Source organism: Triticum urartu, chromosome 2A (genome assembly GCF_056163025.1).
Source record: "Triticum urartu cultivar PI428250 chromosome 2A, HENAU_Tu73, whole genome shotgun sequence".
NCBI lineage: Eukaryota > Viridiplantae > Streptophyta > Magnoliopsida > Poales > Poaceae > Triticum > Triticum urartu.
Window position 1 is genome coordinate 749,221,676 of NC_141874.1, and position 14,218 is coordinate 749,235,893.

The 14,218-nt window shown below is 39.7% G+C and overlaps 2 protein-coding genes across 2 annotated transcripts; both read right to left on the reverse strand.

The window, feature by feature from the left end:
• Window positions 1-2,121: 2,121 nt before the first annotated feature.
• Window positions 2,122-3,709, reverse strand: LOC147987684 (putative indole-3-pyruvate monooxygenase YUCCA10). Its single transcript, XM_087545436.1, has 4 exons — window positions 3,098-3,709; window positions 2,604-2,837; window positions 2,395-2,517; window positions 2,122-2,301 (listed from the first exon to the last, which is right to left on the reverse strand). The coding sequence occupies exons 1-4, from the start codon at window positions 3,707-3,709 to the stop codon at window positions 2,122-2,124; spliced, it is 1,149 nt and encodes a 382-aa protein (XP_087401562.1).
• A 4,803-nt stretch (window positions 3,710-8,512) lies between these two features.
• LOC147987685 (putative indole-3-pyruvate monooxygenase YUCCA10) lies at window positions 8,513-10,187 on the reverse strand. Its single transcript, XM_087540401.1, has 4 exons — window positions 9,489-10,187; window positions 8,995-9,228; window positions 8,786-8,908; window positions 8,513-8,692 (listed from the first exon to the last, which is right to left on the reverse strand). Exons 1-4 carry the CDS (start codon window positions 10,185-10,187, stop codon window positions 8,513-8,515), a joined length of 1,236 nt encoding a protein of 411 aa, XP_087396527.1.
• Between the last annotated feature and the right edge of the window lie 4,031 nt (window positions 10,188-14,218).

The following is a 14,218-nucleotide window of genomic DNA, read 5'->3' on the forward strand; positions in this document are numbered from 1 at the left end:
GCTCGAACAATGCATCAGTTAAATGTGCTATTTTGAAAAAAGGGAAATCGGAATACAGAGGTACACTCCGCCAATCCATGAGCGTGTTAATATCATATTTCAGTTACTGGTTATAGTTGCTTTTAGCTAATTCAAGTTTAGCATTAGCAATCTTTGCCATCCGAGTATATTTTGTCTTGGAAGTCAGTAAATTCCAATGAGTCATCAGTTGATAAAAGCGATAGACAAAACTGGGAGAAGCTCATCCACTATATATGCTTTATTCCGTCAGTTCACATTGTAAAAAAGGGTACTTAGGATTTCTTATTGTCTTGATTCAAATGATGTTCTATATATCCCATTGACACTTTTATAAATCCAATGTTGGTGTTTCTCCAAAAAGAAAACAAATGATTGCTTGTTATGCCTTCAAATATAATGAACATTCAGTATATATGCAAGTAGCCGCCTTCTTCGTCATGTAAGTGCCTTATTTTTGAAATATATAATTGCGCATTTGAGTCAGATCTATATATCTAGGTAGATGACTAGGATCTCTCTAGAAGTGCCAACTAGAAAACAAACCGACATTATGAGAGAAAAGTTCTACTTATTATTTACAACTATAAAAATATGAGTAATGAGGCTGATTCCTCCAAATATTCCAAATACTTTGATGATGATTTTTTTATTAATCCAAAAGTCCCAACATCAATCACTATGGATCGGTAGGTTTCTAACTTGAGGGTCGTTGTGATCCATTTTTGGTTTTGGGCCTTGTGATGCCATGCCTCCATAGGTCTCCAAATATGAAATTCGCTGCCGTCACAAAGAGGTTATTCACTAGATTTAGTGAAAGATGGTGAGCAAGTGTCATCCCAACTGAATAAATTCTGTTGTCATCACATGAATCTGCAACCAAAAGACATGTCACACCTCTTCTGAAGCATGCATGATAAAACAAAATTTCATAGAATTTCTTCTTGCAAAAGTTAATTGTTTGTCATGTAGTTCCTCTAGTCGTTTGTTTGTTTGTGCGTCATATCAAACAGTCCATCTCTTATATATGTGAAAACTTTCTATTAGTAATAATCCCTGTTCAAGAATTCATCCGATTAACCAGTTAACTTGCCGATTAATCCCTACTCGTAGGGTCACCGAGTAGCCGATTAACTGATTAATCACCCGAGTAATTGATTAAATGGCCGATTAACTTTCCGATTAGCCTATTAATCCCCTACTCCCGAACCAACCGAGCAGCTACCAGTTAACGATTTCCTCAACAATGGTAATAATACTAAAAAAATGGATCTCTTCCAGTGGTAACTATACTAAAAAATTGTGTTCATGTACCCAGTGAAAATATATAGCGCATGTAGTACATATCAGGCTTCGTATAACAATCGGAGTATTGGCACCATGGTCGCAAGGTAATAAGCAATTTATATCCAAGAATATGCGGATGGATACCTTGGATCTCAGCCGATGGAAAACTTACTGCATACTGCAAACCCTGCGCTTCGGGCACAACAAACTGTGTCCACAACAGTTAAGGATACGTGTATCACGTAACCACAAATACACGTTCTAAATAGTAGTTTTCCGTCATATGGTGTTCTAAGTTTTAGTTTTAAGTTTCTAAATATGTTCACAAATATTTTTAATGATTTATAGTACGTCAGCTACCCCATGCAGATGCATGGGATGATAACTAGTGCCATTCTAAGACTGAATAGCACTACAGTACCGGCGATGGATGTAGTGAACTATGCATTTATTTTAGGCTGATGTGATTACTACATCCTACAGTTGTATACTGATGGGGTAAACATGCGACAAGAGATTTTGGTATAGATAATAGTGTATTGAGCGCATGCCTTTTGCACATATAATTTCAAGTAAATAAAATATAATACACAGTTGTAGGTTCAACCAAAATTAGAAATCTCTCCGCGTAATGAGAGTACATAGCCCTTGATTATAGTATAATAGTACATCTCTCTCCGGGGCTCATATGAACCTTAAAATAAACATAAATTTACTTGTCTAAAAGCTAGATACAAAGGTGACACAATGGATATATTTCTCAAAGAATCAACCTTCTAGCATGCTTGCCATGGTAAACTACATGTAAAAGATGATTTAACTTGACATAGAGTCCATCATAGATTTGATGTCATTAGCGATATTCTTGGCATCTGTTGCAATACCAGCTAATCCTCTCCTCGCCAACCCAGCACAGTAAAGCCCATTTCCACCTTTCCAATGATTCGGATATTTTTGGATGGGCAGTCCGTTGCCATTTAACATGCTCTCACCATTCTGGATTAAAAACACATAGACCATGTTAGCAGATTTAATAATGGTTACACCAAGAAAACAAACTCAGACATGTTCAAACACAAGCTATATTACCTTGAGCCACATATTTGCCGTGCTTTTGTATCCAGTTGCAAACACAATTGCATCAAATGACATTCTTTTGCTGCATTGAAATTTAATTATGTTGCCCTTGATCTTACTAATGCTCCCTTGAACCTTTAGGAGATAAAAAATACATTGATAACTTGGCATATCAAATCAACATATGTTATAAATTTATGCCATGTCAAGGATATACTTACTTTGATGATGCCTTTTTTGATCAATCCAACAGTCCCAACATCAATTACTGCAGATCGGCCTGTTTCTGATTTGAGGGTCATTGGACCCATTTTTGGCCTTGTGATGCCATGCTGTGACAGGTCTCCAAATATTAAATACGCTACCATCACAAGGAGTTTATCCACTAGATTCAATGGAAGACGGTGAGCAAGTGTCATCCCCAAACGAATTAATTCCTTTGTCATTACATGAATCTGCAACCACAAAACATGTCACACCTCTTTTGAAGTATGCACTATAAAAATAGAATTTCTTCTTTCAAGAAATAAATTTTTGTCATGTGGTTCCTCTAGTCTTTCAGTTGTTTGTGTGTGATATAAAACAGTCCATCTCTTTTTCTATGTGAAATACTTCCTATTAGTAATAACACTAAAAATTGCATCTATTCTATTAATAACTATACTAAGAGTTTGCGTTCATGCATCCAATGAAAATATATAGTGCATGTACGTACCGGGCTTCGTATAACAATCGATGTGTTGGCACCATGGGTCGCAAGGTCATAAGCAATTTCCATCCCGGAGTTGCCAGATCCAATGACCAATACATTCTTGCCAGAGTAGCTCTTGCCTGACTTGTAGCTTGAGGAGTGGATAACATCACCTGGAAAGTTTTCCAGTCCAGGGAACATTGGAATATTCTCTGCACTATTCTCACCACTTGCCACAACAAGAAACTTCGCCGTGAACTTGACTGTGGTGCACTTTGACATGTCCTTTGCCACAATGGACCAACATTTTTCATCATTGTCATATGTGGATGACTCCACGCTGGTGAGATACTTTGGTTGAATGTTGAAACGCTCAACATAGTCATCCAAGTACTTCACAAACAAGGTTTTTGGTATGTACGTTGGTGCATCTACAGGGTATGACATGTGTGGCAACTCACAGAACTCCTTTGCGAGATGCAGCTTGAGGCGATCATACGCGCGGTTGCGCCAGAGTGACGCGCTATAGCTCTCGCGCTCGACGATGGCATAAGGAATTGAGAATTGGCTAAGGCATGCTGCCGTTGCGAGGCCTGCTGGCCCAGCACCAACAATCAACACTGTAACACCCTCCATTTCAAAGAGAAGACTTGACAAAGCTGTGGGATAAGTTCGGTGGTAGTCCAGTGTTTGTGTGTTTGCTCGATGAACTTTGGATGACATGCTCGTGTATGGGGGCATATATATACTGGTATCCTTCATGGGCCAATCTGTTTTATGGATTGAGGGATGAAAAAGGTAAATATTTATTGAGGCCTAATCCTAGTGTGTAGGAGTATTTCCATCTAAAAATGGAGCCGTTGTTGGTTGTGAAGGCGTGTACTGATACAAAATAGGTAGGAAACACACCGTTGATCGATTGTTGGTATTGGAAACTTATCGACCATCTTTTTTATGTGTAGATTAAAGATTCTTCATGTTTCTTTCCTTTTGCATCATCACCAATGACAATTACTACTCTAATAATATTCAAGTGTTTGTTCTTCTTTGTATACGATATAGGATATTATAAGGATAAGTCTGATTTCCAAACACACATTTATAGGCAAAGTCAAATATAATGTGGATGACAAAAGGAAACAATCATCTGAGAAGGATTTGTTACCAACCATGTTAACCGGTTTTGTCGGCTAGTTTTGCATCCGGTTCAGTTGTATGATGGTCAGTTTTGGTTTTGCCTCCGGTTGAGTTGACGACCATTGCCATACCTTTGGTGTCAACACAACGAGCCGTTCGATGTTGTGAACAAAAAGAAGTGGAACTTTAGTTCAAATATTTGAAACCATTTTTTTAATATAAATTCGTTTCTATACTGAACACTCGTTTAATGTGAGGCCATATTTCAACTTTGGTACATGCATATTGTCCTATGCCTGAACATCAAATTGAACGCTCATTGTATTTTTAACTCTACACACCAGAGTGTGGATATATTTTGTTAAAAAGATAATAAACCAATTTACTGAAAATCAAAATTGTCAATCCTGTCTCAATGCGGTTTTGCAAACTTGTGTGGTTCCAAACTGACTGACACAGATTAATCACAATTGTACGCAACTTCCATGCAAAACTGAACTGGAGAAGTGGATCTCATACAGTTCATCGGATTTTGATTTGCCCAACAGAATAATCCACTACCTTCTGTGACTTACATTTAGCATGGCACAAACTGCAGACTAAACCTATCGAATAGATGATTACATTCGATTTACGACCGTCGAGTCCAAATGATTTCAACATCTATCAGACTACCACTCCACCTCCCGCAGTTGGATCTTCTAAAGACTTGTGTGCTGGGTAGGTATATTCAGGCCTTCCTCACATGAAGGATCGTGTGGTACAGACAAGTAGCATCTTCTCTTCTTTCCAGATGGTCACTTCCCTTGGATCATTTTTGCGTGCGGAGGAACTCCCGCATTTCTTGGTGGAACTCCCCACTCACTATCAACCGCATCTTCTTCGCGTCCTCCCACAACAAGTACCCATTATCCCTTGCGTGGTCACAACATTGGTCAAACATGTCCTACGCAAATAAGCGGCACCCAGATGTAAGTATAGTGGTAATCAGACTACTAGAGTACATGTTTTGAAATGTGTCCAAGCACCGTCCATCCGCAAGGAGCTGAAAGGGTTTGATGGGTGAAGGGTTTATTAATCCAACTGTCCCAACTCAATCGTTGTGGGTCGGTTGGTTTCTAACTTGAGGGTCATTCGACCATTTTTGGTTTTGGGCCTTGTGACTCCATATACCTCGATCGATCTCCAAATATGACATTCGCTACCATCACAAAGAGGTCACCCACTAGATTTAGTGAAACAAAGTGAGCAAGTGTCATCCCAGCTAAATTAATTCTCTTGTCATCACATGAATCTGCAACCAAAAGACATGTCACGCCTCTTTTGAAGCATTCCTGATAGAACAAAATTTCATAGAATATCTTCTTTCAATTGTTATTTTTTGTCATGTAGTTCCTCTAGTTGTTGGTCGTTTGGGCGTGATATAAAACAGTCCATCTCTTATATATGTGAAATACTTTCTATTAGTAATAATACTGAAAAAATGCATCTGTTCTATGTAACCACAAATTCACGTTCTAAATAGTAATTTTCCGTCATATGGTGTTCCAACTTTTAGATTTAAGTTTCTAAATCAGTTCACAGATATTTTTAATGATTTATTAGTACGTCAGCTAGCCCATGTAGTTTCACACGTTGATAATTTGTGCCATTCGAAGACTGAATAGTACGTGGAGGATCTCCTCCTGTTGCTCCTGCTGCTGCTTGAGGGCCTCGCGGAGGATCTTGGCGCTGATGGAGGAGGGAACGAACTCCTCCTCCTCGGCCTGGTGGCGCTTGGCGGCGCCGGAGCGACGACGCTTCCCGGCGTCGGCCACCGCATCGGCGTCGGCGCCGAGCGGCAGGCGGCTGCCCTTGGGCTGCTTCTTGGAGGACTTGTGCTTCTTGCCAGTCATGGCCGCTGGCTCGGGCCTCGGTGGTGGTCTGCCGGGTAGGAGGTGGGGCGGCGGGGGACGGAGGTGGGGAGGGAGACGGCGGTGCTGCATAGTAAAACCCTAGAGGAGGAAGGAGGATGGCGGATTGGCGGGTTTTGTTTTTGTGGACTTGTGGACTTGTGGAGGCCTCGCTCATCATTGCTGGGCCTGCTTGCTTCTTCTCCTTGCTTAAGGGGCCGGCCCATCATGTCATACTCAGGAGGCTGGCCGAACAATGCCTCAGATTTTTTTGAATGATTTGAAGATTGCTCGAACAATGCATCAGTTAAATGTGCTATTTTGAAAAAAGGGAAATCGGAATACAGAGGTACACTCCGCCAATCCATGAGCGTGTTAATATCATATTTCAGTTACTGGTTATAGTTGCTTTTAGCTAATTCAAGTTTAGCATTAGCAATCTTTGCCATCCGAGTATATTTTGTCTTGGAAGTCAGTAAATTCCAATGAGTCATCAGTTGATAAAAGCGATAGACAAAACTGGGAGAAGCTCATCCACTATATATGCTTTATTCCGTCAGTTCACATTGTAAAAAAGGGTACTTAGGATTTCTTATTGTCTTGATTCAAATGATGTTCTATATATCCCATTGACACTTTTATAAATCCAATGTTGGTGTTTCTCCAAAAAGAAAACAAATGATTGCTTGTTATGCCTTCAAATATAATGAACATTCAGTATATATGCAAGTAGCCGCCTTCTTCGTCATGTAAGTGCCTTATTTTTGAAATATATAATTGCGCATTTGAGTCAGATCTATATATCTAGGTAGATGACTAGGATCTCTCTAGAAGTGCCAACTAGAAAACAAACCGACATTATGAGAGAAAAGTTCTACTTATTATTTACAACTATAAAAATATGAGTAATGAGGCAGATTCCTCCAAATATTCCAAATACTTTGATGATGATTTTTTTATTAATCCAAAAGTCCCAACATCAATCACTATGGATCGGTAGGTTTCTAACTTGAGGGTCGTTGTGATCCATTTTTGGTTTTGGGCCTTGTGATGCCATGCCTCCATAGGTCTCCAAATATGAAATTCGCTGCCGTCACAAAGAGGTTATTCACTAGATTTAGTGAAAGATGGTGAGCAAGTGTCATCCCAACTGAATAAATTCTGTTGTCATCACATGAATCTGCAACCAAAAGACATGTCACACCTCTTCTGAAGCATGCATGATAAAACAAAATTTCATAGAATTTCTTCTTGCAAAAGTTAATTGTTTGTCATGTAGTTCCTCTAGTCGTTTGTTTGTTTGTGCGTCATATCAAACAGTCCATCTCTTATATATGTGAAAACTTTCTATTAGTAATAATCCCTGTTCAAGAATTCATCCGATTAACCAGTTAACTTGCCGATTAATCCCTACTCGTAGGGTCATCGAGTAGCCGATTAACTGATTAATCACCCGAGTAATTGATTAAATGGCCGATTAACTTTCCGATTAGCCTATTAATCCCCTACTCCCGAACCAACCGAGCAGCTACCAGTTAACGATTTCCTCAACAATGGTAATAATACTAAAAAAATGGATCTCTTCCAGTGGTAACTATACTAAAAAATTGTGTTCATGTACCCAGTGAAAATATATAGCGCATGTAGTACATATCAGGCTTCGTATAACAATCGGAGTATTGGCACCATGGTCGCAAGGTAATAAGCAATTTATATCCAAGAATATGCGGATGGATACCTTGGATCTCAGCCGATGGAAAACTTACTGCATACTGCAAACCCTGCGCTTCGGGCACAACAAACTGTGTCCACAACAGTTAAGGATACGTGTATCACGTAACCACAAATACACGTTCTAAATAGTAGTTTTCCGTCATATGGTGTTCTAAGTTTTAGTTTTAAGTTTCTAAATATGTTCACAAATATTTTTAATGATTTATAGTACGTCAGCTACCCCATGCAGATGCATGGGATGATAACTAGTGCCATTCTAAGACTGAATAGCACTACAGTACCGGCGATGGATGTAGTGAACTATGCATTTATTTTAGGCTGATGTGATTACTACATCCTACAGTTGTATACTGATGGGGTAAACATGCGACAAGAGATTTTGGTATAGATAATAGTGTATTGAGCGCATGCCTTTTGCACATATAATTTCAAGTAAATAAAATATAATACACAGTTGTAGGTTCAACCAAAATTAGAAATCTCTCCGCGTAATGAGAGTACATAGCCCTTGATTATAGTATAATAGTACATCTCTCTCCGGGGCTCATATGAACCTTAAAATAAACATAAATTTACTTGTCTAAAAGCTAGATACAAAGGTGACACAATGGATATATTTCTCAAAGAATCAACCTTCTAGCATGCTTGCCATGGTAAACTACATGTAAAAGATGATTTAACTTGACATAGAGTCCATCATAGATTTGATGTCATTAGCGATATTCTTGGCATCTGTTGCAATACCAGCTAATCCTCTCCTCGCCAACCCAGCACAGTAAAGCCCATTTCCACCTTTCCAATGATTCGAATATTTTTGGATGGGCAGTCCGTTGCCATTTAACATGCTCTCACCATTCTGGATTAAAAACACATAGACCCTGTTAGCAGATTTAATAATGGTTACACCAAGAAAACAAACTCAGACATGTTCAAACACAAGCTATATTACCTTGAGCCACATATTTGCCGTGCTTTTGTATCCAGTTGCAAACACAATTGCATCAAATGACATTCTTTTGCTGCATTGAAATTTAATTATGTTGCCCTTGATCTTACTAATGCTCCCTTGAACCTTTAGGAGATAAAAAATACATTGATAACTTGTCATATCAAATCAACATATGTTATAAATTTATGCCATGTCAAGGATATACTTACTTTGATGATGCCTTTTTTGATCAATCCAACAGTCCCAACATCAATTACTGCAGATCGGCCTGTTTCTGATTTGAGGGTCATTGGACCCATTTTTGGCCTTGTGATGCCATGCTGTGACAGGTCTCCAAATATTAAATACGCTACCATCACAAGGAGTTGATCCACTAGATTCAATGGAAGACGGTGAGCAAGTGTCATCCCCAAACGAATTAATTCCTTTGTCATTACATGAATCTGCAACCACAAAACATGTCACACCTCTTTTGAAGTATGCACTATAAAAATAGAATTTCTTCTTTCAAGAAATAAAATTTTGTCATGTGGTTCCTCTAGTCTTTCAGTTGTTTGTGTGTGATATAAAACAATCCATCTCTTTTTCTATGTGAAATACTTCCTATTAGTAATAACACTAAAAATTTCATCTATTCTATTAATAACTATACTAAGAGTTTGCGTTCATGCATCCAATGAAAATATATAGTGCATGTACGTACCGGGCTTCGTATAACAATCGATGTGTTGGCACCATGGGTCGCAAGGTCATAAGCAATTTCCATCCCGGAGTTGCCAGATCCAATGACCAATACATTCTTGCCAGAGTAGCTCTTGCCTGACTTGTAGCTTGAGGAGTGGATAACATCACCTAGAAAGTTTTCCAGTCCAGGGAACATTGGAATATTCTCTGCACTATTCTCACCACTTGCCACAACAAGAAACTTCGCCGTGAACTTGACTGTGGTGCACTTTGACATGTCCTTTGCCACAATGGACCAACATTTTTCATCATTGTCATATGTGGATGACTCCACGCTGGTGAGATACTTTGGTTGAATGTTGAAACGCTCAACATAGTCATCCAAGTACTTCACAAACAAGGTTTTTGGTATGTACGTTGGTGCATCTACAGGGTATGACATGTGTGGCAACTCACAGAACTCCTTTGCGAGATGCAGCTTGAGGCGATCATACGCGCGGTTGCGCCAGAGTGACGCGCTACAGCTCTCGCGCTCGACGATGGCATAAGGAATTGAGAATTGGCTAAGGCATGCTGCCGTTGCGAGGCCTGCTGGCCCAGCACCAACAATCAACACTGTAACACCCTCCATTTCAAAGAGAAGACTTGACAAAGCTGCGGGATAAGTTCGGTGGTAGTCCAGTGTTTGTGTGTTTGCTCGATGAACTTTGGATGACATGCTCGTGTATGGGGGCATATATATACTGGTATCCTTCATGGGCCAATCTGTTTTATGGATTGAGGGATGAAAAAGGTAAATATTTATTGAGGCCTAATCCTAGTGTGTAGGAGTATTTCCATCTAAAAATGGAGCCGTTGTTGGTTGTGAAGGCGTGTACTGATACAAAATAGGTAGGAAACACACCGTTGATCGATTGTTGGTATTGGAAACTTATCGACCATCTTTTTTATGTGTAGATTAAAGATTCTTCATGTTTCTTTCCTTTTGCATCATCACCAATGACAATTACTACTCTAATAATATTCAAGTGTTTCTTCCTCTTTGTATATGATATAGGATATTATAAGGATAAGTCTGATTTCCAAACACACATTTATAGGCAAAGTCAAATATAATGTGGATGACAAAAGGAAACAATCATCTGAGAAGGATTTGTTACCAACCATGTTAACCGGTTTTGTCGGCTAGTTTTGCATCCGGTTCAGTTGTATGATGGTCAGTTTTGGTTTTGCCTCCGGTTGAGTTGACGACCATTGCCATACCTTTGGTGTCAACACAACGAGCCGTTCGATGTTGTGAACAAAAAGAAGTGGAACTTTAGTTCAAATATTTGAAACCATTTTTTTAATATAAATTCGTTTCTATACTGAACACTCGTTTAATGTGAGGCCATATTTCAACTTTGGTACATGCATATTGTCCTATGCCTGAACATCAAATTGAACGCTCATTGTATTTTTAACTCTACACACCAGAGTGTGGATATATTTTGTTAAAAAGATAATAAACCAATTTACTGAAAATCAAAATTGTCAATCCTGTCTCAATGCGGTTTTGCAAACTTGTGTGGTTCCAAACTGACTGACACAGATTAATCACAATTGTACGCAACTTCCATGCAAAACTGAACTGGAGAAGTGGATCTCGTACAGTTCATCGGATTTTGATTTGCCCAATAGAATAATCCACTACCTTCTGTGACTTACATTTAGCATGGCACAAACTGCAGACTAAACCTATCGAATAGATGATTACATTCGATTTACGACCGTCGAGTCCAAATGATTTCAACATCTATCAGACTACCACTCTGCCTCCCGCGGTTGGATCTTCTAAAGACTTGTGTGCTGGGTAGGTATATTCAGGCCTTCCTCACATGAAGGATCGTGTGGTACAGACAAGTAGCATCTTCTCTTCTTTCCAGATGGTCACTTCGCTTGGATCATTTTTGCGTGCGGAGGAACTCCCGCATTTCTTGGTGGAACTCCCCACTCACTATCAACCGCATCTTCTTCGCGTCCTCCCACAACAAGTACCCATTATCCCTTGCGTGGTCACAACATTGGTCAAACATGTCCTACGCAAATAAGCGGCACCCAAATGTAAGTATAGTGGTAATCAGACTACTAGAGTACATGTTTTGAAATGTGTCCAAGCACCGTCCATCCGCAAGGAGCTGAAAGGGTTTGATGGGTGAAGGGTTTATTAATCCAACTGTCCCAACTCAATCGTTGTGGGTCGGTTGGTTTCTAACTTGAGGGTCATTCGACCATTTTTGGTTTTGGGCCTTGTGACTCCATATACCTCGATCGATCTCCAAATATGACATTCGCTACCATCACAAAGAGGTCACCCACTAGATTTAGTGAAACAAAGTGAGCAAGTGTCATCCCAGCTAAATTAATTCTCTTGTCATCACATGAATCTGCAACCAAAAGACATGTCACGCCTCTTTTGAAGCATTCCTGATAGAACAAAATTTCATAGAATATCTTCTTTCAATTGTTATTTTTTGTCATGTAGTTCCTCTAGTTTTTTGTCGTTTGGGCGTGATATAAAACAGTCCATCTCTTATATATGTGAAATACTTTCTATTAGTAATAATACTGAAAAAAATGAATCTCTTCTATGTAACCACAAATTCACGTTCTAAATAGTAATTTTCCATCATATGGTGTTCCAACTTTTAGATTTAAGTTTCTAAATCAGTTCACAGATATTTTTAATGATTTATTAGTACGTCAGCTAGCCCATGTAGTTTCACACGTTGATAATTTGTGCCATTCGAAGACTGAATAGTACGTGGAGGATCTCCTCCTGTTGCTCCTGCTGCTGCTTGAGGGCCTCGCGGAGGATCTTGGCGCTGATGGAGGAGGGCACGAACTCCTCCTCCTCGGCCTGGTGGCGCTTGGCGGCGCCGGAGCGACGACGCTTCCCGGCGTCGGCCACCGCATCGGCGTCGGCGCCGAGCGGCAGGCGGCTGCCCTTGGGCTGCTTCTTGGAGGACTTGTGCTTCTTGCCAGTCATGGCCGCTGGCTCGGGCCTCGGTGGTGGTCTGCCGGGTAGGAGGTGGGGCGGCGGGCGACGGAGGTGGGGAGGGAGACGGCGGTGCTGCATAGTAAAACCCTAGAGGAGGAAGGAGGATGGCGGATTGGCGGGTTTTGTTTTTGTGGACTTGTGGACTTGTGGAGGCCTCGCTCGTCATTGCTGGGCCTGCTTGCTTCTTCTCCTTGCTTAAGGGGCCGGCCCATCATGTCATACTCAGGAGGCTGGCCGAACAATGCCTCAGATTTTTTTGAATGATTTGAAGATTGCTCGAACAATGCATCAGTTAAATGTGCTATTTTGAAAAAAGGGAAATCGGAATACAGAGGTACACTCCGCCAATCCATGAGCGTGTTAATATCATATTTCAGTTACTGGTTATAGTTGCTTTTAGCTAATTCAAGTTTGGCATTAGCAATCTTTGCCATCCGAGTATATTTTGTCTTGGAAGTCAGTAAATTCCAATGAGTCATCAGTTGATAAAAGCGATAGACAAAACTGGGAGAAGCTCATCCACTATATATGCTTTATTCCGTCAGTTCACATTGTAAAAAAGGGTACTTAGGATTTCTTATTGTCTTGATTCAAATGATGTTCTATATATCCCATTGACACTTTTATAAATCCAATGTTGGTGTTTCTCCAAAAAGGAAACAAATGATTGCTTGTTATGCCTTCAAATATAATGAACATTCAGTATATATGCAAGTAGCCGCCTTCTTCGTCATGTAAGTGCCTTATTTTTGAAATATATAATTGCGCATTTGAGTCAGATCTATATATCTAGGTAGATGACTAGGATCTCTCTAGAAGTGCCAACTAGAAAACAAACCGACATTATGAGAGAAAAGTTCTACTTATTATTTTCAACTATAAAAATATGAGTAATGAGGCAGATTCCTCCAAACATTCCAAATACTTTGATGATGATTTTTTTATTAATCCAAAAGTCCCAACATCAATCACTATGGATCGGTAGGTTTCTAACTTGAGGGTCGTTGTGATCCATTTTTGGTTTTGGGCCTTGTGATGCCATGCCTCCATAGGTCTCCAAATATGAAATTCGCTGCCGTCACAAAGAGGTTATTCACTAGATTTAGTGAAAGATGGTGAGCAAGTGTCATCCCAACTGAATAAATTCTGTTGTCATCACATGAATCTGCAACCAAAAGACATGTCACACCTCTTCTGAAGCATGCATGATAAAACAAAATTTCATAGAATTTCTTCTTGCAAAAGTTAATTGTTTGTCATGTAGTTCCTCTAGTCGTTTGTTTGTTTGTGCGTCATATCAAACAGTCCATCTCTTATATATGTGAAAACTTTCTATTAGTAATAATCCCTGTTCAAGAATTCATCCGATTAACCAGTTAACTTGCCGATTAATCCCTACTCGTAGGGTCACCGAGTAGCCGATTAACTGATTAATCACCCGAGTAATTGATTAAATGGCCGATTAACTTTCCGATTAGCCTATTAATCCCCTACTCCCGAACCAACCGAGCAGCTACCAGTTAACGATTTCCTCAACAATGGTAATAATACTAAAAAAATGGATCTCTTCCAGTGGTAACTATACTAAAAAATTGTGTTCATGTACCCAGTGAAAATATATAGCGCATGTAGTACATATCAGGCTTCGTATAACAATCGGAGTATTGGCACCATGGTCGCAAGGTAATAAGCAATTTATATCCAAGAAT